The 25,888-nt window shown below is 40.4% G+C and overlaps 1 protein-coding gene across 1 annotated transcript in view; it reads left to right on the forward strand.

The window, feature by feature from the left end:
• LOC148424320 (protein kinase C-binding protein NELL1-like) overlaps positions 1-25,888 on the forward strand; it is a 155,759-nt gene that overhangs the window by 48,935 nt on the left and 80,936 nt on the right. Inside the window, exons 5-12 of the mRNA XM_088413686.1 lie at positions 7,517-7,613; positions 13,676-13,748; positions 14,002-14,084; positions 18,104-18,238; positions 20,374-20,476; positions 21,992-22,065; positions 23,441-23,540; positions 24,995-25,123. Coding sequence (XP_088269812.1) covers positions 7,517-7,613; positions 13,676-13,748; positions 14,002-14,084; positions 18,104-18,238; positions 20,374-20,476; positions 21,992-22,065; positions 23,441-23,540; positions 24,995-25,123 — 794 coding nt within the window. The remainder of the gene's footprint in view (positions 1-7,516; positions 7,614-13,675; positions 13,749-14,001; positions 14,085-18,103; positions 18,239-20,373; positions 20,477-21,991; positions 22,066-23,440; positions 23,541-24,994; positions 25,124-25,888) is intronic.

The raw sequence follows: 25,888 nt of genomic DNA on the forward strand, positions 1-25,888 counted from the left end.
ACCACTTGAATTAAACGATTATCTCTGGTTAGATGCTCTTATTTATTTTTATACTTGATTGATTTTTACATTTAGAGAGAAAACTATTCTTTTTTGCTGTATTTGGTGCACTTTGATGAAAAAAAAATATACATATATATATATATATATATATATATATATATATATGTGTGTGTGTGTGTTTGTGTGTGTGCGCACACAGCAACACTGCTTGTGTTTGTGTTTGTTTTGTTTGATATAACATCTGTTGCGATGGATTTCTGTCAGAACCAAGGTAAGAAGCAGCGAAAACTCTGGTTTAGGTGAAAATGGAAGTGGATGCTTTTATGTTAAACTTCCCTCAAGGTGCAGCGAGAGAGAGCATATGGATGTTGGACGGTAATGGCACAGGTGGCCTTGGGCATGTTCACAAACTCACTGTGTTACGACTGTCAGGAGTAACACATAAAAAGAAGCAGCTGCTAAGATATTTCAAGTCAGGATTTACAGGCAGCAGTTTGTGTTTATACATGATATTCTGAAACAACAGACAGGATACCCCAGTATCGATGAAATTTTGCGGTCGAAGATTTAGCATAGTCTAATTTGGTTACAAAAGTGATACCAACACAATAACCTTCATTTCTGGTTCATTTTAACTACAGCGTAAATACATTCACCGAATGATGCTTTTTCTTCCATATTCTGCATTTACTGTTCCTTTATGTAGAACTCATCACATTTCCGCATCACTCTTGTCTAAAAGGAGAAGTCAATCCCAAGTCTTTAATTCATCCGGTCTGTGCACTCCAACTAGTGTAAATACAGCACTATGATTATTATTGTGTTTGCGGAATAGGAATTACCGTATTTTCCACACTATAAGGCGCACCGGATTATAAGGCGCACCCTCAATCAATGACATATTTTAAAACTTTTTCCCACATATAAGGCGCACTGGATTATAAGGCGCACCCTCAATTAATTACATATTTTACAACTTTTTCAATCACAATATAGTAATACTCAAAGTAATAACAATAATAACCCAAATAACTCAAATAACTCTCAATAGCATAATAACTCAACGTCAATATGAGCAACCTTGTTCAACTGTAAACAGGTAAAGCTTACTTTATCAGTTCATTCCCCATCTATGAATCCCAATCTCAATATTGATCCATATATAAGGCACACCTGATTATAAGGCGCACCATCAGCTTTTTAAAAAAATTAAGGCTTTTAGGTGCGCCTTATAGTGCGAAAAATACGGTAGCTAAATCTATTTTGTCGCCAACTATTTCCTAAAAAAAAAAAAAGACATCACATTTGCTCAGGTAACAGCCAATCAAATCGCGCTTGTTTTCATGTCACGTGACAATTGCAACCTGCAATGTCATTTTCAGTTGAGGCAAGAGGCAAAATCTTTGGTCGCCTAATTTATACTCTTGTTTTCATGTCACGTGACAATTGCAACCTGCAATGTCATTTTCAGTTGAGGCAAGAGGCAAAATCTTTGGTCGCCTAATTTATACTCTCCAAGATGATCTAACAGATAACCAAATGTCATGTTTGGACCACCATATTATTGTCAAGAACATTCGAGGCTTGACTTCCTCTTTTAAACCGTCTCTGTCATGAGTGATGACCATGACGTTGACCTTCCTGCCGCCGCCGTCTAAATTGAGATGTAGGTCACTTTCAAACGCAGATAAAGGTCAAGAGAAGCTGTGTAAAAATGGAGCAGCGCTGCTCTGTTTTGTTGAATGGAATCATATTTTTGGAGGTTCTACGCCGCAGAATGTTGTAGTTTCTGACAGCATAATTATTTGGTCAGTATTTTCCAAAACTGACCCACATTGCTTCTCTCAGAAGTAAAATTCAGTTTTCCTGTGAACTAATATGTTGCCCTTGATGTATTGTAAAATGTAGAAACGTAGCGTTTCATTTCGTATGATAGTTTTTCATAAATCTCCTTCCGTTTAAGGTTTGTGAACCGTCCAAAGAATACCTGACGTACTATTGGGCATTATTAATTCATTTTCAAGTATTGAGTCTAATATGGGAAACAGAGTAAAAGAACATTTCAAACTATCTTATGCGAACAACGTTATATGAATGTGCTTGAATGCTAACAGATTATTTGTGGCAAAAGCAAAGAAAGAAAACCGGCGAATGCTGCGGTCGCTTTCAAAAATTGTGAAACCGACGTTGGTTGCAAACACGTCCCGTTCCCCTCCGAAACCGGCGTCGCCGCGGTGATAAAAGAGCATTGTTAATCACGCTGTACAGAATGTCGACTTGTGAACATCATCTGTAATTAGCTGTTGACGACTGCCGCGGCTAACGTCAGACAATGTAAACACCCCCCTTAGCACGTTGCTATTTTAATTGGCGTCACCGCCGCTAACATTTCCTCCGCGAAAGCCTTCGCCGCTGCTTAGCTGCTGACAAGACCGGAAGCCTAAGGGAGCGAAGACGGAACGGTTAGCGGGAAACAAAATCGAGGAAAATCACCCCATGTCCGCATTTTTTAAGACGCTGGCAGCCTTTCCGGATGGCTACAGATTTGAGTCTGCGGCAGTTCAAGGCAAAAACCAGGGATGGCCAAGTACTCGTGATCGGAAGATCAAAACACCACGGGATGAATCCTGCGTAAATCTTTGGGGCATTTTTTGGGAATGCTATAAAATGTGCATTTGCTATTCTGTTACCAGGGCCCAAGCCCAACTGAATTAGGATAATGTATAAAAACTCACATAAGAAATACCCATTTTTGATTATGTTTATATCCGAAGTCCACAAGTGTACAGGCGTCGGGATCCTGGGCCGTTTTGTCTTCAAAAACCCTCTTGCTAGTAGATGAGATAAAACGGTGTTGATTTTCTTTCAGACCAGTATTTAATACAATTGTTGAAATTGCTTTTATCACCCCTTCCCCTCCGTCTTTAGTCCGTCTTTGTAAACACCTGATATACACCTAAACAAAGACTTGCTAATCTATATCATTAGCCAAAATCAAAATGAATTCTCTCTGTAAAAATAATTTATGAGTAAACAAGATATCCACACTGAATGAAAACACTTCCAAAAAAATATGACACGGTTGCAGTTGCTACTGATCACTTTTGAACATACCAGGTTGAGTCAATTGCGTCTTATGTGGGTCTAACTTGGTGCTTCTCAAATAGTGGGGCGGGCCCCCCTAGGGGGCGCTAGGTGATGCCAGGGGGGGCGTGGATGATCCCAGGAAAAAGGCTTTGTTTTTGTCATGTGGAATGTAATTGCAATCAAGTAATAATTTTCATCATTTTCTTTCAGTTTCAGGCACTTTGGCGCACTTGCTTCTTTTTTTCCGTTTTAGACTAAGCTGTAACCCGTATAAACGCAACAAAAATAAATAACAGTTGTTGAAAGTTGATTTATATTGCGTTTTTCTGTTTTTAATTTACAAAGGATACATGTTTAGGTACACTTAAACAATTTTCATCAATATTAATCTTAGTTATAGTCAGTGCATCGACAGGGGTGGTGGGTGGGGGGGGCTCAAAAATTGTTCTCTTTTCTAGGGGGGGCCTGGCAAAATATAGTTGAGAAACACTGGTCTAACTTCACTTGTCATTAAAAAAAATATAGGAGCGCCGTCTAAAATCTCACAGTTTATATTTAAAAAAATTATGAAATTTGGTCACAGAGAAATGTATTGTTATATTTTTTTCATCCGGGTTAGGGTTACCAGAATACTCAATAGGAGAAAGACAGGATGCACTTATTATTTTCAAATCACCAGTGCGGTGTTATTTCTGTTTTCCAATGAAAAAAAATGATTGGTAAAATATCGACATATCAGACAATGCGTTTGTAAACATTAAAAAAAACTACGCAAAGCACCAAAGCTAACACGAGCCGCTTGCGTTTCGTTAAACTAGCACAGCTGCAGCTGAAAAATGAGCCGGTAATAAAAGTGACAAAAACGCCTCTCCTGTTTACGTTTACATTCATACGCCAGCTTGTTAATTTTCTTGCAGTCCACTCAATAAAAAGAAATTCTTGAAAACTGGAAAATTTATACCGGGCGTTATTTTACATGATAAATTTCACCAAAATTTAATATCGGCTGGTCCCGCGGGATATCTGACTCGTCCCATCGATATTGCGGAAAGCTCTTAAACCTTCAAAAAGGAATATCGCGTGTAGATATCCTTAACCCTCTTCCTTGACTCTGAATTTTCGGTGACTCACTTAATCTTATTTATCATTCATTCCGATAGCGCGCAAAAGCCGCCGATTTATTTTGAGAGATTTCGAGAGGTGTCGCAAGTCAATGGCGCCGCATCGAATTCAAAGCCGACCGAGCGGAGGTCTGAGCTGTTTAGCGCGGTATTAGCAGCTCCTCCGCATTTTCTCCACTGAGGGTTTTACTCAATGTTAAACAAGAATACACTTTAAGCGAGCTTAATAACACGCTTGAGGTGAAAGCATAAACGTAGTTGTGATTTACAGGGATACCCAGAAACTTTTATGGAGCTATTATGGGCAATTACCTGCACTGCTGACCTTTCTGGCTTACAAATTGTACTTTTTGTCCTCCGTTCTGTTTTTGAAACAACCCCCACAGCTATGAAAAAAGGTTTTTGTGATTTATCCGGTGGAGGTAATGTCCGCTGTCCTCCACGGATCAGTGTGTTTATGATGATGAATAAAAACGGCCTCCGCAACTTTGGACCGTGCTCACGCTGTCGTCAGGGTAACGTTTTAACCGACGTCCGGAGGCGTGTGAATGTTCGGGTTGAATTGCATACGCTCGGCGACGGATTCTCATGGCGAAGGGGCTAACTTGTGTTATTGAGCTAACTAAAGATACCGCCGTTTGGGGTCGGTGAATCCATCATCGTTTTGATTATAAAGTATTTGTAACGTATTTTCCGCACTATAAGGCGCACCCTCAATTAATGACATATTTTCAAACTTTTTTCACATATAAGGCGCACCAGATTATAAGGCACACCCTCAATGACATATTTGAAAACTTTTTCCACATATAAGGCGCACTGGATTATAAGGCGCACCCTCAATTAATGACATATTTTCAAACTTTTTCACTCACAATACAGTAATACTCAAAGTAATAACAATAATAACTCAAATAATAACTCGCACTCTCAATAGCACAATAACTCAATGTCAATACGACCAACCTCGTTCAACTGTAAACAGGTAAAGCTTACTTTATCACTTCATTCCCCATCTATGAATCTCAATCTCAGTATTGATCCATATATAAGGCGCACCCGATTATAAGGCGTATCATCAGCTTTTTAAAAAAAATTAAGGCTTTTAGGTGCGCCTTATAGTGCAGAAAATTCGGTGCTTTGTATATGTCAGAATTGTGTTTTTGCAATGCAGCAAATTTGCTGATATAGCTATTAGTGATTTTTGGAATTCAGATATACTGCAGAAGATTTGAATTGAATTGTGAGTATGCTGATCATTCAAATATGTTTTTGGGCTTGAAAACAACAGACCAAATGGGTACGGCCGATAGAATGGGACCACTTGTTGGAATTTTTTTTACGTTCATTTTTTGTGCTTTTCTTCCTGTTGTACATAAAAAAAACAATGGGCCGAAAACCCAATGTCAAAATCTTGTTTAGTTAGATTTAAAAAAAAAAAAAAACAACTCAGTAGCTCCACCAACCCCCATTTTGAAAAAAAAAAGGCAAAACAAACCTTTGCAGTGTAATATTTACAGCAGATTTCTTCTGTATTTAACGCTTCAGAACAGTGAATTTCGTAGAAATAGTTTTCCAAAATGAATGGTTTTTACACCCTTTTCTCGCTCGCCTGCAAAATTTGCATTTTCAACAAATGCTCCCCTCCTCCTATCCCTTACCCAAATCATTTCTATTCAATGATGAATGACCAATTTTCCTTAAAAAAAAGCTCTTTTTTTCAAAAATTTTGGAGAGCCATGAATTTATGTCCTCAAACGGCACATTTGAGTCAGCAAGGTTTGTTAAGAAGTGATCAGTGGGAACGGTAACTGTGTGAACCTGTAAAATATAAGATACTAAGCATAGTCGCTTAGGGGCCTCCTAGCCGATTGGCCGATGGCACATTGTGTCACTGAATTTAGTAGAAATCGGATTAAAAATTGTAAGAGGCAATTAGCCATTTCCCAAAACAAGCGGTGGAAAAAAAAATACAAAACAAAAATGATGAAAGAGCTGTGGGAACTCAATATTATTCAGTCTCCTGGCGGAACATTCTTATGCACAAACTGAACTATACTATGAAAGTTTTTAAATGGCTGTTGGAGCAGTGGCTGTACAAAACAAGTAAAACATTTAAATCCTTTCCCCCCCGGCTCTGCTTTTCTCATTAAAATATTTTCATAATACAGACATTATCATTGTTACGTGAGGCTAGCCTCGTGTTAGCTTCAGAATGTCCCCCCACTGATTTTACTTCTGCTTTTTCCAAATGTTTTGCGATACACGCGGTAATTAAAAATGTATGTCAATTGTTTTCTTTTGCTAATGCTTATGTACCTCAGGATCGACTTTTTCCGGCTATGTTGTGATGCATGATTAAAACTGTATGTAAATTGTTCTTATCCGTAATGTTTATTTACCTCGGGATTGTTTTGTTGCTATTCTGCAAAAAGTTTCTTTTCCTACAACTTTTGGGGAACTGGATGAAAAAAATCACATGTATTGGAAAAATACAGTAAAAGTCAATAATAGGACACTTTCATACCAATGTTAAATGGCTGATTAAATGTGAGGATTCGTTTTGTATACAGAGGCAAAATAAACCAAGTATTGGTATTTGGTTAAGAATTTGAGGCTAGCTTCACAATAACTTCCTGCAACAACTACCACCCTAAAAATTCTGATCCCCTAAACCGTAAATTCTGATCATCCTAAAATGATATGACCAGAACGTTCCCCCAATCCCGTTCGATTCCGATCACCCTTAAATGATATGATCGGGCCAGATTTCCGATCACCTGCTCGAGATCCCTAATTCCATTCGCCGCTGCCTTAAAGGGGCAGTGTGTAAGATTTAGACCATTTTTCGTTAAAAAGGAATAAATGAAATGATTGTAAATTTCAAAAACGTGCAAGTAAATGTGTCGTTAACGACCAACGGTATGTTTTAAATATAATATGATGTAATATAAATTATATTACATGGGAAGTGGCACATCTCCGGAGGCGGCCATCTTTGTTATAGTTACGAACAATGGTAAAAGCAGCACCTCTTGCTGGCGGTAGTGAAAAACGGTCTAAATTTTACACACTATTCCTTTAAACACTTATAGATTAATTTGAAACAAAAATTGGACATTATTTATTCTAAAAATGAAAATATTTGCCATAAAATGCGACTAATGTTGTTAGCAAAAAAAAAAGTTTGAAAAAAAGACTATGCCGCTATGAAAAGGAAAATCAATTCGGAATGGATGAATTTTTTTGAACGCTGCCCTAATTAGCATCATAAAATATATTTTGTCCTTGTTTTGTCATGACAGGATTTACGAGCGAGTCATAGACCCTCCGCAGATGGAACTAACTCCAGGAAGTGGAGTTTGGCTGGGCCAGCACAGCCACAAGCACGGCCTATTCAAGGTAAGAATTTGAAAAATTCGCCATTCCCGCGTGTACCTTCACCACACGTAAAGTCGACTGGGACCGTTGGGCGGATTCGCGTCAGACTCTGAGCCGGGCGGAAGACGCGAAAAGACGTCTGAACAGATTCCCGCAGTACCGTAGCATCGTTCAGCTCAGCTTTGAATCTCTTACTCCCAAGCTCATTACGATGTCGATTTTTAATCACCGCTCCTTCCCCCAGCCTGCCGCACGCGTCCGGCGCAGGCAGAGGACATGACAGATTGCGTCAAAGATATGATTCCTGTTTGACCTACATCCCCGCCCACCAAATCAATGGACATCTTTTTTTTCCTCCCCCGCACGTATCGATTATCCTCAAATCTCCGCTGCGCTGTAAATGATTTTTCTCCGCCGCCCTCCACCCGCTTCTCATTCATCTCCTTGTAGCGTGCGACTTAAAGGGGATCCTTCTTTTTGAAAGATCCCGCTTGATCGTGCGCTTTTGGCGGCGGGGGTGTCGCCACCGTGCGCGTGTGCGGGGATTGCTTAAAGGTGATTGTCGGCAAAGAGACAGATGGCGCGCAAACTGGTTTGTGTGAAGTGATGGAGGAAAAGTGGAAATTTCCCCAGCAGCTTTAATACTGGTTGGGCTTGGCATGTGGGCTGACAGGTGTGCTTGTAACACCTTGAATCCTGAACCTGTTGCTGAGTGAGGTGGAAGGGCTGTCAGAAGACGATAAGAGTCTAGCGTAGACAGGCTATGCTCACGTAACTAAAAAAAAGCTCATTCGGTTTTTTGCCGGACTGTCAAAATGTACCGCTATGAGTTCCTACAATTGCTATCGCTCCGCATGACATGCTGCGAATTAGGGCCGCGCAATTCATCGAATTTTAATCGCCATCGCGATTTGGGCTGCCACGATTAATCAAGCTGATCCTCCGCGATAATAACATTTCAAAAGCCGGCTACCGTACATGTTGAATCAAGCGCTTTCGGTCATCCAACCACTAGGGGGCAAATACAAGGTTAAGATTTCATTAAGCTTAAGAAATAGCGGGTGAGCCTCAACTGAGACGACCCTCAAGTTGGCTTCGTTCCCGAGATTTTAGCTTTCCATTCCATGACAAAAGCCTCAACTAATATATTATTTACCAGTGTGAAATGGCGTTGAGTTTCTCACCTGATTCTTAATATATACAGTGCTAACTGTCAATTTAGACCTATTTTGAAAAATGAGAAGAAATTAGTTTTAAAGTGCTTGAAAATGACATTTTGACTGCTAATGGATTAAAATTTGCTTAAAAGTACCGTATTTTCCGCACTATAAGGCGCAGTGGATTATAAGGCGCACCCTCAAATAATGACATATTTTCGAACTTTTTCAATCACAATATAGTAATACTCAAAGTAATAACAATAATTACTCAAATAACGCAAATAATAACTCTAAACTCTCAATAGCATAAGAACTCAATGTCAATATGAGCAATCTTGTTCAACTGTAAACATACAAAAGAAACAAGTAAAGCTTACTTTATCACTTCATTCCCCGTCTACGAATCCCAATCTCAATATTGATCCATATATAAGGCGCACCTGATTATAAGGCGCACCATCAGCTTTTTCAAAAAATTAAGGCTTTTAGGTGCCCCTTATAGTGCGAAAAATACGGTAAATAATGTGCTTGGTTCTTTGTAGGCTTAATTTTTTTCCCTTGGTTTGCACTCACCAAGAAAATGAGCTGAAAAAAAAATCAAAACTTTTTAAAAGTTGTTATTCTTAGTGATGTTATTCGGTCTTCTGTTTTAACAGTAAATATCATTTCACATCCTCAAGTAATCACAGTTTCATCCGTTCTTGAATGTGCGCCCATTTTCCTAAATCAGGCCCTCATTGTAGAAAAAAATAAAAAATAAAGAAACCACATTTTGTGGACTAAATACTACTTCTGAGAACTGCCTTATGTCAGTGTCACATGAATACGATGGAAATCAAAACGATTAAAAATTGCAATTGTAACGCCCACTCACTTTTTTACTCAACACTGCTATCATTTTCATCACAACTCTTAGCTCACTTTAAACTATCCCTGCCTAACACTGGATCATATTTAAAGATCTCGCTGTGTCTAACTTTTAATGGTGATGGGTTATAATGTCTAGCCAAATTCATACCACTGAGAGGAAATGATTAAATTTTTGTGGTCAGCTCAGCAGGTCTTTTAATAGTCACAGTATGAGTTCAAACACACACTTGCATAGAAATGACCTTCTTTTTCTTACATTACAAATTTGACTCGTTATTTATTCAACAGGGAGGCCCGCCGGAGTAGAGGTTCGAATTTGCACTTTACTGCTGAGAGGCCCCCGGTTAGAATGTCGGCTCGGGGTATCTTGTGCGCTTGTTTTCGGTTTTCTTAGGAGGGTTTTTTTTGCGGGTGCGCCTCACAGGATCCAAAACGATACAAATGAGCTGAGGGTAATAGGGTTGATTGCAAATGATTTCATATTTGCTAATTAATATGCATGAAGCCCGCACTTTTGGACAAAAGTTTCGGAGGAGTCTATTAGCATCATTTTAGAAGAAACTCAAATGCACGAGATCAGGTTTAGTAATGGACCTATCGATTGGAAAAATGACCAGCAAAGGCACAGGCACCCCGGATTGGGAGACTCCGTTTTATGTCGCATGATGCCTTTACATTCAGCCTTCACACGCACTGTATGTTTTTTGTTTTTTTTAAATTGTATTCACACTTATTTGGCGCCTTTCAACTCAACTCCAATTGATCAGATTCATGCCATTCCAATTTCACTAAGTTCCAGATATTTATGCGAGGGGTGCTTATATTTACGGTATTCCAAATATTTATGCAGGCCTCAAAATGTGTTCAAAGAAAAAAGTTTGGATAGAAAGATAAGATTTATTAATTATAATGAGATCAATTAATCATAGTCATAGTTAAAGCGTTATGTGTTCTGTTGCGCTAGATCAGATTTTTCATCTCTAACTTTATGCTTTCTGGGCGCCGATTAGATTTGTTTTTATGCTTCGGACGTATGTTTGAGGCGTTGCGGGTTTGGAAAACAAAAATCGGTCATAAACCCAATGCGGACACTGATTGACTGTCATTTAGATTGGCATCACCTGATCGGCTCCTGTCGTGAGTGGGAGGCCGGAAAAAAGATGAGAAAATGGAAAATGGTGTAAGAGATCAAATTTAGCTTACCACATCAATGTAAAGCAGCCAGCAATGACTGCAGCCATACCAAACGATAGAACAAGGACGACATAGCTATAGCAAAGAGCTTTGCCGAACTAAACTCGAGAACATCTCGCCTTTGAAGTCTGTGATGGACAGTATGGATGCTGTTTTATTTTAATGCTATTTTCAATTTATTCAGCGATTAACAAAAGAGAGTAGAACAGTTCCTCCTGCTGGTTAAAATGAAAGGTTCCAGCCAGTATTTGGGCCTCGTCCCAAATACAGCAGATGGTAACAAAAACAATCTTACCCTTTAAAGTCTGTTAAAGAAATAAATAAATGACTGAAGCCCCTTTCTTGTTGTTGTATATCCGTAACAATAACACAAGCCGAATTAAAAATTAAAATTGACGTTGGGGGTTTTCCACCAAAATTTTTAGTGTGATTAAAAAGAGATTCATACAATTCATTCAGTACGGATCTTAATTCATCGCTGTTCTAAAAATAGAACACTAATCCCAACTATAAATAAGATTGTTATCTATAAAAAAAAACGAATGAGTTTACCTGAAACCTTTTAACATGAACAAAAAAATGTACCGTATTTTCCGTACTATAAGGCGCACCGGATTATAAGGCGCACCCTCTATTAATGACATATTTGAAAACTTTTTCAATCACAATATAGTAATACTCAAAGTAATAACAATAATAACTCAAATAATAACTCTCAATAGCATAATAACTCAGTCAATATGAGCAACCTTTTTCAAGTGTAAACACACAAAAGAATGGTAAAGCGTACTTTATCACATCATTCCCCATCTACCAATCACAATATTGATCCATATATAAGGCGCACCCGATTATAAGGCGCACCATCAGCTTTTTTTTTTAATAAATAAGGCTTTTAGGTGCGCCTTATAGTGCGGAAACTACGGCATGTATAAATCAACTTTCAACAGGTGTTAACTACTTTTCTGCAGTCTTTATACAGGTTACAGGTTAGTCTAAAACTGGAAAAAAATACCAAAAATCAAAGTGCCTGAAATAAAAAATAAATGTGACTAAGCCAACGGTTCCTTTCGACACATGGATTTTATTGATTATTTACAACATACAGGATATTTTCATCGGTGTTAAAAGGGCAAACGTGAAAAAAATCCCCGTTTATCGAGGCCTCACTTGAATGATCTACTAATGATCGACAGTGATGTATGGTCAGGGCTTGGATATTCCACCACCAGGACAGACATCTGAGAGCTACACCATTTTTATTCTGACAATTTTGACAAGCATTTCTGAAACAGCAAGAGCTCAGTTCCTGTGTGTGTGTGTGTGTGTGTGTGTGTGTGTGTGTGTGCGTGTGCGCGCCGCTATGTGAGCGTGTTCTCAATCTGTGCCGCAATCCTGTTCATCTCGTGGCTGTCCCTCCAAGGCGTTACTTGCATCAAGGCTTCCAAAATGCACTGCGAACGAATTTCATGCATAACCCAAGCAAGAGGAAGCTCGGTGGCAAATGTACCTGAGATGAGACATTTGAATGTTGCCGGCAACCTATTTGAAGCCCAAATTGTGTGACTCTGCATGAGGGGGATTTCCGAGATTGGTTTTTCCTAGATGTTTTTTTTTTCTCCCCTCAAAAAATTTTGTTCCCCGTGGTTATCATGAAGGTCCCTATTTAGCAGCCAGCCTGTGACTTGCCATTCACGATGATTGGCAGACCAGTCAGCAGCATCTTCACTTGTAGATGATTTAGCTCTTCAAAGCACTCGGCTTTTTTCCTCGCTCTCGTTTCAAGGGATGCTGCGCGCTATCATTTTATACCTTCTTTGCTCCATTTCCTGTGGCATTTGTCATCAACCAGTCCGAATTTAACTTGCCATCCAGGAACGGGTGAAAGAACAAGTGGCACATTTTCAGGAGGGTTCCAGTTCTGGATGTGATTCATCTGTATTTAAATGAGTAAAACTCAGAGGAGCATGTCAAGGTTATGATGTCTCCAGCTGATTGAGTTATGAGTGCAGCGGTTAAAGAATATGGAAAGGTATTCCATTTGACTTGTTTATTAACTGCGGCCTTTTGGCATATACAGTGAACCCTCGTTTATTGCGGTAGATGCGTGTTCCGGAACCGGCCGTGGCACCCCCACTTTTCACGTAAAAAACCCCAAAAACACATATATATATTATGTATAGCATGAAGGCTTTTCACGTTTAAAAAAATTGCCCCCCCCAAAAATATATTTTTGAAACACCAACTGAACATAAAATATGTTTTTTGAACTTGTGTTTTCCTGAAATTATTACCGTATTTTCCGCACTATAAGGCGCACCTAAAAGCCTTAATTTTTCGAAAAAGCGGATGGTGCGCCTTATAATCAGGTGCGCCTTATATATGGATCAATATTGAGATTGGGATTGGTAGATGGGGAATGAAGTGATAAAATAAGCTTTACCTGTTTCTTTTGTGTGTTTACAGTTGAACAAGGTTGCTCATATTGTTATTGAGTTATTATGCTATTGAGAGTTTCGAGTTATTATTTGAGTTATTGTTCTATTGTTGTATTACTTACTATGTTGTGATTGAAAAAGTTTTCAAATATGTCAATAATTGAGGGTGCGCCTTATAATCCGGTGCGCCTTATAGTGCGGAAAATACGGTAATTAAAACAATAACTAGAAGATTTTTGCACGTATTTTTAGAGTACCTTCAAGTACCCGCGGTGTACTAGTACCCCCATTTGAGAACCACTGCCCTAATGTGTGTAGACACCTTCTGATAAACATCAAGGAAAGAGGACCTGATGGATCAATAGAGTGAGAAAAAAAAAATCTCATCAGCGGATCTCTCTCTCTCTTCTTGTCTTGTCAGGGCGTTATCCAGGATGTCAAGTTTGTTTTTGCTCCCAATGGCTACATCTCCCAGTGTCCCAACCTTAACCGCAGTAGGTATCGCCGTGAACCGGAACGATGGATGAATGTCGTTTTATTTCACCTTCAGCTTTGTCAAATTTGAATCTGATATCAATATTCATACAGAAGTGTATTCATACATTGGCTTTTAAAGTGATACCATACACTTGCCCAAAACAAGGTGACGGAAACTCGTCTTTTGCTTGACATTGATTTGTCTTTAAAGTCCCACCGCCGGTTGGATGCTTTATCTTTTCCGGTGCGTTCATTCACTCTTTCTTTCAGCCTGTCCAACATGTAGTGATTTCTTGAGCCTGGTGCAAGGCATTATGGATCTGCAGGACCTACTCGCCAAGATGACCCTCAAGGTAAGAACGATCAATCGCCTCCCACAAAAGTAGATAGACATTAGGGCTCGCTAGACTGTACAGAAAATGTGCTACACTGTGGACTCACAGAAGTCAGGTCTCGCTGTCCAAATCCGCAATCGCTTTTTGCTGTTAGCATCAGAGTACTTTTGATGAAGAACGCCGTTTTTATTTTTTGGAAACATATCCATAGTGTTCCAATGCGGCCCAACATGCTAACACCTTCCTCTGACAAGTCACTTTCATCATACAGTACTGTCTCTTAGCGCTAAGCTAACGAAGGAGGGATTCCGCAGTCTCCCGGCATAAGAGGCCAATAACGACAACGATAATTGTGTAACAAAAGTAACAACAATTGTGTCGATACGATTCCTTGTGCATTTCTTTTGTCCATTCCTCTCTACTTTACATCAAAGGTCTTTCAAAGCGAAAGCATTGAAATAAGGCACGGGGGAGCTGAAATTTCACCCAGATGGCGACAACATGTCCAAATTCAAAATGGCATGCCATCCGTTTGTTAAAATACTTTGAAATGACCCAAAAATCATCCAAATACTGCACAAGGGTTAATGTGACGCTCATTAGCCATCTAAAACGTGTTTCTCAATGAAATTATGAAGTCTGCGTGCTATTTCGTAAAGCTTCTTCATATGCATTGCGACAGACAGGGTTTGGTCAATCTCCATAGCCAGGTGCCCTCAAAATATGGACTAATTCCACTGTGGCTAAGCGAGAGGATGCGGCGTATCACGGGTCCGGCTTCCCCCACAGCACAGCTCGTTGGTTTTATTAACATTCAGTTCCAGTGAGCTCTCCTGAAACTAAAGGGCCATAGTTTCCACTTAGGGCTTGTATGTAGACACAGAACGTTCATCTGTCAAAGAGGCCACCGGGGCCACGTCGTCTGCGGATTCGAGCCGCGTCGGCCCATTTTTCGGACACGTCTTTTTATTTGTGTTCAAGGAGGCCAACGCCATTTTGAATCCTTAAAAACAGCGCTTTGCCGTACGGTCAGGTTTGTATCTCATGGAGCCTGCGCTCTGCACAAACGCAATGTATTTGACTCGAAACCGCAATGACGCCATACAACTTATCGTCACGATATCCTCCCAGCCTTTTCAACTGCTTGCATTGTCCGATTTTTGTCCTAGCAAGACAGCAAAATTGATCGCATCCCACCCAAACACGAGACATGATTAGAAAGGCCAGGATCTTCTCGACTGGGTACACTAAGTCTTAATAGAGTAGCTCCAATGAGTCCAATAATGCAGACCCCGGCTAAAAATAACCAAGTAAATGGCCGATAATAACACAGGTGTTATTATTGATTCCACATCGATCCATATTGTAATTTTGTATACTTAAAGAACGATCAGAAAATCTGTCGATCAGTCCCGTCATTGAAAACAAAGTAAATCATAAAATACGTATATACAGATAAGCATAAACGTGTTAAATATATTGGTGACATAAACACGTGACAACTATTCATGTCCTCTTAATTAATTATGCCACATAATGCATTCTGTGAACCAAGATTTTTTTTTTAATTCTCTTTACTGCCCGGCAATGGAATAACGACAACATGGCAGCCCGACAATCGCCGTTCCTACTGATCACTTTTTACCTAACCAGGCTGACTCAAATCTGCTGTTTCAGATGGCAAATTCAACTCGCAGACCAAAATTTATGGGGCAATATTTGTCTCAAATCTAATCATTCGAAAGAGAAAATGACTGAGCTGCAAAACACTGTTGAAATTTATAAGTTGTTCATTCATAATTTAGTGGAAATGTGTTGGTTGCTCTTCTGTGTTTGCAGTTGTTTTTCAGCAAAAAAAAATGGATATTCGTTTCATATTTTCTGCAGGATATCTGAATACTAGAAACAGTCAATATCTGCAGTGTTTATGAATGAAATGAAATTTAAAGAGAAATCAGTGAATCTTGTGCAGTTGCGCAATGTGATTACTGCAATTGAAGTCACCCCCGTAAAGTTGTTATTCTTTGCACTATTATGGCGCACCAGTGCACACGTCTGGGGTGCTACCATCTTGCATTTTGCGAGCTTAGAAATTTGATGCCCCGGTGACCATAATATACAAAATATGAGTGAAACGTTTCAGATGAACATTAGCATCCCGCTGCGTCGACACATTCTCCTTTCACGATCATACGATCGACGCTCTGCCACCCGATTTGTTCATACAAGTCACAGCGGGGAGGATCTGGTCATCTCCTCTCCCCAAATGTCTAGAGGAGTTCACCGCGGGGTGAATCTTTTCTTACCGTGGACACGCAAACCATTGCGCCTCGATTCCCTTGACATTTGGGTTATTAAATCTCTCATGTGCTCAGACTATTGGACACACCCCGGTGTGCAGATTGAGGAGCTCGATATTCATCCGTTTTATTATTACGCCCGACTGTCTTTGCTTCATGTACGGACCACTGGAGACACGCGTCTATTAGCTTCTGACTTGCGCGATACCGCCGCCAGTTGGTGCCGCTCACCACGTGGCAAAAACTATTCCTCTGCGGTGCCTCCCGGCTGATGCTTTGCCTTTTAAATTTGTGTCTTTTGTTTAGGGCTTTGAAAGCTCGCGCAGTCGTCCAATAGCCAATGGGAACGCCTGGAAATGGAGACTAGCTCAGCGGCTTCCAGATTTTCTCTTTTTTCTTACTCGGACAAATCCGTCGTTTATGTCGAGTCCTCGCTTTCGTGACGTTGTGGGAAAAGGGGGTCGGGCAAGAGCTTCAGTCCAGGTTTTCGTTTCAATCATACTGGTATGTCGTAGGGACGGAATGGGACTTGGAATGACGAGATCTCGTAAGATGAAATGGCCAATTTCTTGTCCGTTTTTTGGCTTGTTGGGCCAAAAGTCCAAATGAATGCACTACAAATGTTCGACCCTGAATGGAGCAAGGTTATGGTCTGGTACTGGGTCTTTGGAAGCACATTACTGCAATTTAAGATTGAAATCAGACTTTTAAGACTGATGTAAACAACTTGCTTTGACTAATTTGGGCATTTCAAAAGATGAATCAAGAAAGCGACTTTCGAGTTTGAAGCTAATGGAGGCAGCCGTATTTCAACCTTCAAGTAACCTTAGGTCAACATTTTAAGGAAAGCGAAGCAGTCATTTGAATAATGTTGCTGCCTTAATTGTGACTTTGATTAACTATGTAGAAATGCCCCAACGTTTTCTATTCATTAGAAATTTAAGCATGGTCAGAGATTTCAATAACATTGAAAAAATCGGAGCCAATCAGACTGTCCTTGTTATCGACGAGAGAGACTATAGACAAAGGACGGAAACTGAGTCAACATGTTTGCCTTGACTGCCCAGAACTGTTCTGACCAGTGCTTCTGTCTTCCAAAGGCGCAGGGTGGTTGAAGACCTTTCTGACACTGGAATTTGCCTTCAGAAAGTTGACTTAAATCTTTCAACTAGTCAGGATCCTTCCTCTGATGATCTTTGAGACAACAAAGCGATGCCCGCAGCAGCTCCATACTATCAAAACAACATCAACCTGTTTCCACCCCTTGAATAAATAGCCATAATTGATAATACATGCGTTGAAATGAGATAACTTGGATATTTTCCATCAAAGAGCATCCTTGATTTTGCTTTAAAGTCGAGACTGATTTGTATCACGGTGAGACGAACAAACAGTTCTTTGACTGGTGTCAAGGAGGCATCACGGTCGGAGGACAAACCTCAAGGGACTTGCGAATGAAACAGGCTGGAAAGAAGGGCGGAGGAGTAAAAAGAGGTTTCGCCGGCGTCTCCTTTTTGCAGTCGTTTTTACTGTAGCTCATAGCCCGAGGTCTAAAGCGTGAGCCGAATGAAGATCGCTTCTTATTCTTCCTCCGATGACCGGCTCCCGGCGGAGCGGCGGCGGGAACAAAAAGTGGGCATTCCGCGAGGCGACGGAGAGGGGTCGCGGGGTTAACCTGCTCACACTGTCCGAGTTTTGATTTAGTTTTCTGACTCGTGACTTTGTGGTCCTTCTCAGTTAAATTATGCCGAGTCCAGGCTGACCCAGCTTGAGGGCTGTCACTGCGAGAAGACCTGCGGTGCCAACGGCCTCGTCTACAGGGATAAAGAGCTGTGGGCGGAGCCGGAAAATTGCAGGAACTGTGCATGTAAGGTGAGTGTTACACTTGTCATAAGTGATAAAAACCTTTCGACCCTATCACACTTTATTGAAAAAAAAGTCATTAACATGCATGTAAGCATGTAGCTGCCAATGCGGAGTTTTGGACAGTTATTTGCTCGTAACTGTAAATACATTCGAATGTACTTGCTGGTTAAATGCTATAAACATAGCATGTTTACAAAATGTGGACCAAAATGACCCAAAAAGGATCAAAATACCGCGCAAGTGTTAAATGTATGGTATTTTCCGCACCATAAGGCGCACCGAATTATAAGACGCACCCTTAATAAAAGACATTTTAAAACCGTTTCCATATATAAGGCGCACCGGATTATAAGGCGCACATTCAATTAATGACACATTTTCAAACTTTTTCCATGTATAAGGCTCACTGGATTATAAGGCACACCCTCAATTCATGATGTATTTTAAAACTCGCTCCATATATAAGGCGCACCGGATTATAAGGCGCACCCTCAATTAATGACACATTTGAAAACGTTTTCCACATATAAGACGCACCGGATTATAAGGCGCACCCTCAATTAATGACATATTTGAAAACTTTTTCCATATATAAGGCGCACCGGATTATAAGGCGCACCTTCAATTAACACATTTGAAAACTTTTTCAATCACAATATAGTAATATTCAAAGTAATAACAATAATAACTCTCAATAGCAACTCATTGTCAATATGAGCAACCTTGTTCAACTGCAAACACACAAAAGAAACAGGTACAGTTTACTTTATCAGTCCATTCCCCATCTACGAATCCCAATCTCAATATTGATCCATATATAAGGCGCACCAGATTATAAGGCGCACCATCAGCTTTTTCAAAAAATGAAGCCTTTTAGGTGCGCCTTATAGTGCGGAAAATGCGGTATTTACAAATAGGTTCAAATGTATTTGAACGTTTCGCAGGTATATATGTTTACTCGACATGTTTGGCTTTATGGCAACAACGCGGGAAGACGTTGTAAATCTTCATGCAAATGATCGCAAATTGTATTTCCTCCCCGCCAGAGCCGATTCCATCGGTGCCTCCGGCAGCAACCTAATCAGCCCATAATTAGCCTCCCTGTCTGCCCGCGCGCACGCTAGCCAGACTTTGAAATGTGATGAATCAGGCCGCGGAGAGCCCTCGGGAATCGGACTTACTGTATCTCAACAGAGCAAGCGCCGGAGAGGCTTTACTCGCCGCGTATAGCACGAAGCGATATCCGGGCCGACTCCTTCCGACGACTCAAAAAATGAAGAGGCGTCGGCAATAGGACGCCGAGGACGTCGGTCCTCGAGGGCCGCCCTATCAGCAGACCACTTGGTGTCATTAGCGTCCTCAAGCACGAATCGGTTAACAGATTGCACAGTCTATTTCCGCCGGACTAGCCGATTCACGAGCGCGTGATAATTCAATCCGATTAAAGCCCGGCTGATCCCGCAGTTACACTTTTAATTTGCGATCGGCACCGTGAGCAAATTCCTAATCGTGTTGCCGCGCTCGTCCATGTATTTGAACAAATTATATTATATTGACTGCAAAATTCGATATAAAGCGCATGCCGGAGAACTTTATAGAATTGTATTCAATTGTATTTTTTGTTTATCTTTTAATCTCGGTGATACAGATGATAGAGTTGGCTGGAAGCCAAATCTGCACATGAGGCAAAGCGGTGTTTACTTTTTGTCATCGCGCTGTTAACATTCTGCTACGCTCAGTGAATCGGTGTTATTGTTATGAATTTTCCCTCACCTGCAGTGCAGCAATTGAAGCGTGAATAATATATTTTTTTTTTTCATTCCTCTCATTAGAATTTAACTCTTATTCAAAGCTTTAATTAAAACATGACGACAATCGTGCATTCTACCGGCTTGAAAAAATTAAAAAGCTTCCTTATTATGGAGATTATATTATCTCTGATCACTTTATTTATTAATTTATTTATTTTAAATACTCTTATAATTTGCTGTATTGTAGCAATTTTGTCACAAATTACAAGTTGGTTGCCAACCCTGTTCGGTAAACTCAAGTTCCCAGAAAATCTATTTTTGACCTTATTTTTTACCACCGTATTTAGAAAACTAAAAAGATTGATGAATATTAATATTATTTTTTTACAGAATGGAGTTGTGGAGTGCCGCAGGATTTTCTGTCCTCCTGCCAATTGCTCCGAGGACTCATTGCCAGTGCATGTGAATGGGACCTGCTGTAAGAAATGCAGACGTGAGTACAGATCACTCTTGCTTATTTGGGGGCGGAGCTATATGCTGGCCAACGGTGGGCCGCACATCTCGAGGAAGATTTCGCCCAATGCCATTTCTACAAGATAACATTACACTCGGTCACTACATATGATTTCGTTACACCAGTACACACCTTGTTTCTGACAGCCTGACAAAGTTGCCGTTCCTACTGATCACTTTTCACGAGCCAGACTGACTCAAATGTATTTTTTCAGCCGGGAAATTTGTCTCAAGGACCCAAATTTATGGGGAATGATTTGATGGAGGGAAAAAACAAAATCGATTTTGGTAACTGAGGGTTGCACGGTGGCGCCTCACAGTTCAAAGGTCCCGGTTCAAATCCACCTGGCTCCGGCCTTCCTGTGTGGAGTTTGCATGTTCTCCCCGAGCCTGTGTGGGTTTTCTCCGGGCACCCCCCAAAAAACATGCATGAATACATGAATTGGACATACTAAATTGTCCTTAGGTGTGATTGGGCGCGTGATTGGTCGTTCGTCTCTGTGTGCCCTGCGATTGGCTGGCAACCAGTTTAGGGTGTCCCCCGCCTACTGCCCGAAGCCAGCTGAGATAGGCGCCAGCAGGCCTGCGACCACTGTGGGGATAAGCGGCTATAGAAAATAGATGGATTGCTGGATTTTGGTTACTGCTGGTACTTTTTTGGGAATGTAAATTCCGCGATAGAAGAAGGAACGCCGTACACCATAGGTGTCGAACTCCAGTCCTCGAGGGCCGGCATCCTGCATGTTTTCCAGTTTTCTTTCCCCAACACATCTGATTCAAATGAATTGCTCATTAGCAAGCTCTGCTTTTGATCCCAGTCATTTGAATCAGGTGTTTTTGAGGGAAAAGGTTTCAAAACATGTAGGATACCGGCCCTCGAGGACTGGAGTTCCACACCTGTGCCGTACACTCATTTGGCCACATCCAATATGGCGGAGACAAGCACCTCCACGCTCCAAAACGTACGTCGAGCCGTGCGTCTTGCTGTTCGGCAAACCCCACGACCCCTCCCGCATAAATCCGCCTTTGAATAATTCCATCTCGGCCGTTCCCGCCCTCTATCGCTCCTCGTTCTCGGTTTTCCTCCTCCCCCGTGAACATCGGCGCTCCGGTACGGGCGAACAAGGGAATTCCGTTCCCGAGTTGTGAGCGTGAGCTCCATGGCCCCGCGCCCGGGGGAGGAGGAGGAAAGCAGGACTTTACATGATCGGCTTCATTTTCTATTTCTGCTGCATCGCCAGAGGAATATGTAGAAACGTCTCTTCTGTTGTATTCTTAATGCACTGTTACATTTCCCCCCCCTGCTTGGGCTCGGTAGCCAAGGACAAGTTCTTTCCCTGACTGAATTGCCTCGCTGCGTATGCCTTGAAAGCAAGTTTGCGTGTAGTCGCATACATGTTGATGCGGATCGTGTAAAGTACTGGGATATCACGTCATGGCTAATGAATGGATTTCATTTTGCGCCTAGCTTAATGGAGTATTTCTCCCCCCGCAGCGAAATGCAGCTACATGGGGCAGGTGTTTTCTGAGGGCCAGCGCGTTCTATCCAGGAGCTGCAGGGAATGCAAGGTAACTCTTCCTCCGTTTAGCTCCCGAAAGCGCAATTAGCTCACCGGGCCCAAGTTGAATTCGTCGCCTTGGATTTCCTGTCATGCAATTCGTTAAGCCAGGACGTCTTTGTGTTCCATCTCACTTTCAATTCAGTCAATCTATTTCTCTTTGTTTGGCTAATGATCAGAAAGTCAGGTAATTAAAAAAAAAAAAAAGAATGAACGCGGAAATACAAAGACCTCATTCGAACCGTCGGTTTATCAGTGCGCGGATTATAATTAAAGGCATTCTTCATGTTAAGCGTAGGTTAGAGGCGAATGTTATTCACAGATTTTTCACGAAAACAGACCGCAAAAGATTTAAGGAACAACATGCATCTGTTTGGCTCAAAAATAAAATGATTTAGATCCTACTAAAGGACAAAACACGGAAGCGTGGAGCTGTATTTTCAAAAACGTTTCGACGCATTTTCAAATACGTTTGAATGTACCTGCAGACACGTTCGAACACATTTGTAAGATAAATGCTCAACGCAACGGTTGTTCCCTCATGGCATTATGGGAATAAGTGCTATGTTTTTAGCATTTAGCCCACAAGTGCGTTAGCATCTATTTGCGAATACATCCCAGTGTACTTGTACGCTAAATGCTAAAATCATAGCATTTGTTCCCATAATGCTACAGGCTATGCATGTCAATACTTTTTCGGATTATGGGAACAAATGCTATATTTTTAGCATTTAGCCTAATTTCAGCCCAAAATAATAATGTTTTGGAACTGATTTAGTTTATCCTTCAACAGTTGTTTTATTTACGATTTTTTGCCTTGATCTTTGTTTTTTGGCGCCGCCTCTGGCCGCTGTTGATATTACATTTTCTAGTGAGGAAGGATGGCATGGCATGAATGTTGTTCTGTCTCACAAGTGTCCGTAAGTTGTACTTTTTTTGTTAGGATGTTGACATTGATGATAATATGGCCAAAATTAGTTTGTTTGTTGAGACAACGACTTGTGACCGTGGATCACATGCTGGCTAATGTTAGTTTTTATCTTCAGTAGGTTATTTAGTGTTGCCTCGTATGCATTTAGCTCGTTAGCATTTTCGTTTATGCCAGGTATTTCCCTTAGGTAAATGTTAGCATATAACTCATTTGCGTCGAATTAACATTTTGTCACCTGTAATTCAGCTATATGATTAACTTACGGGAATGGATGTAATTTGTGTACATTTTGAGGTGGCAGACTCAAGTACTTTCAAGACTCCACAGTAAAAATCTCAAGCGTCGGGGACCTAGAAACGTCAAAAGATGTCACAAGTGCTTCATGAAGCTTCATTTGTCCATCAATGTGAACTTTACACTGGACTTAATTTGCTTTGCTGCCATGTACTTCCAGAATGGCCTGATGGTGCGAGTTAAAGAAAACTGTCCAGAGCTTAACTGTTCTATAAGTGAGCAGGTATTAAGAGATGGGAGATGCTGCAATGTTTGTCAAGGTATGTCTCTTTGCATGTCTCTGTCCGTCCCAGAAATGACTTTTATCGATCGACGCGCACAAATACTGCACTATCAAGAATTGCAAGACAGACTTAGCGATGCACACACTTGCAATGTTTGGTATCTCTGGTTCTCCGAATGAATGTTTTTTTTTTGTTTGTTTGTTTTTTTCTTTGGATGAGATCGCATGGCAGATACCACAGCAGATTGGTCTGTCTGCGAGGCCAATTTGTCCAAACACCTTTGCTTCAGCGGGGAGTTAGTATTGGCGAAAAATCCAATAATGATTTGTTAAATACACAGGGTAAACAAACCGAAGGGCTCGTCACGCATAGATGCGCTGTTTATGTAGTGGTGAGTGTAAATAGATGTTATGGAATGAAAAGACCGGCTGTTTAGAGAAGAAAATTTAACTCTTTCAAGCCCAAAGACTTTTTTTTATACCCCCCCACCCCCACAGATATATATATATATATATATATATATATATATATATATATATATATATATTTTTTTTTAATTTATTTATTTATTTATTTATTTTATTTTATTTTTTCCAAGTGCTAAATGAATTGAAGTACTGTGGTTATCAATTACTTGAAGTAATTGGGTAGTAAAGTAATCTATTGCTTTATACTCTCAAGGCAGACAAACAAACAGAGGACAGGCCTAATATTTTGATCAATTCCACTCATCTTTCTGGGTGGTTTTGCGCAAACCAGCCTCAAAAAATGTGTCATTTTGTACCAGACTATTTAATTTGTAGAAAACAACCCAGGAAGATGGGGCAAATTGACACAGATATTGTGTCAGTCCTTTTTCAAGCCATCATCGGGTTATTGTTGATGGAATTATTTTAGAGTAACCAAATGCTTAGGAAATAATTAAATTGATTAAATTAGTTAAAAAAAAAAAAACGTACAGCACATTTAGCCTAATGTATGGACTTAAATTAAAAAAAAAAAAAGCCTTTGGGATTGAATGAGTTTAAAAGCAAGATGGCTTGCGAGGAAAAACAGCAATTGATGGCAGTGGATTAAAATAGGGAGAAATACGGGTCAACATTTTTACTTCCAATGTTGAAATTGCTGTCGGAAATATGAGGAGAATTTTGGAAGCGATAACAAATTGAAGTTGTCACCAAACTAAAGTGTGACTTGTACCTTAATTTTAAATCTCCTGCGTGACCGCGCGTCTGTGTTGGGCAATTTGTCAGGCTGTAATTGAATGTTTGTAAACATCTGATTTGATTTGGTTTAATTTTATTATGGGCCGTGCTTCATCTTGACATACCGTGTAGCACTGCAATATCTCTGCAAGAAGAAGAAGAAGAAGAAGAAGCAGGCTGCCATTTGGAATACACGAAATGTCATCTTTAAAAATACTCTTAGTTAAATTGTGGCTTATGTGTTTTGCACCTTACATTGTCTTTTTTATTTGTTTTATTTTGAAGGTTATGACTTTTGTGCTGAAGGCGTCATCTGCGGGGAAAACTCCATGTGTAAAAACCGGGATACTAAAGCCGAATGTGAATGCAAGAGCGGCTACGCCTCCATTCATGGTGATTCCACTTATTGTGAAGGTAGGGAGTTTTTTTATTTATTTATTTGTTTGTTTATTTATTCATCTTGTGTTAATGTACATTAGATGTGCAACGACTACTCCCGTATTTCTTAGCGTACAAGTCGAGTTTTTTTCCTTCATACTCAAAACAGACCAATTTTTTCCACACATCTGTGTTTCAATAACATGAATTCGAATGGGAAATAAGTAATCTGCCATTTACAAGGCTTAAAATGATTCTATGTACCTCTAATTTGATATAGCGTGCATCCGATTTAGATCGTTTGTGGGGAACCTCGCAAAAATGCGCTTTCGTCAAGCGCTGCCTAGTCGCCGCTTTGTTCTTGAAAGCCTGGCTGTTTTTTTCCGACGGACTTTGACGCATTATGAAAAGGAAAAGATGGCTTGACTTGTCTCCTTCAGCCCGTGGACGTGTCCTTGAAGCCGGCATGGGACTTGATTACTCGAATACTTATCCGTTTAGCGCCAGCTATTTTAGAGCCTTGGTTACTTCAAGTATTTTATTCCATTTAGTATTTAACTACCCAGAGTAATTAAATACTTTAATACCTAATACATTTGGAACCTCCTTCAGACAAACTTTATATATGTGTAATTACGTCCCAGGGATTGAAGATCTGGACTCTTGAAAACTGACGTAAAAACACGTCCTTGGGATTGAACGAGTTAACCTGCTTTTGCCGCTTTAATATAGCACACGTTAGATAACGTGACAGTAGCAAATCGAGCCTTAGTTACTTCAAGTATTTTATTCCATTTAGTA

This window comes from Hippichthys cyanospilos, chromosome 4 (assembly GCF_059441005.1).
Source record: "Hippichthys cyanospilos isolate Australia breed blue-spotted pipefish chromosome 4, RoL_Hcya_1.0, whole genome shotgun sequence".
Lineage (NCBI taxonomy): Eukaryota > Metazoa > Chordata > Actinopteri > Syngnathiformes > Syngnathidae > Hippichthys > Hippichthys cyanospilos.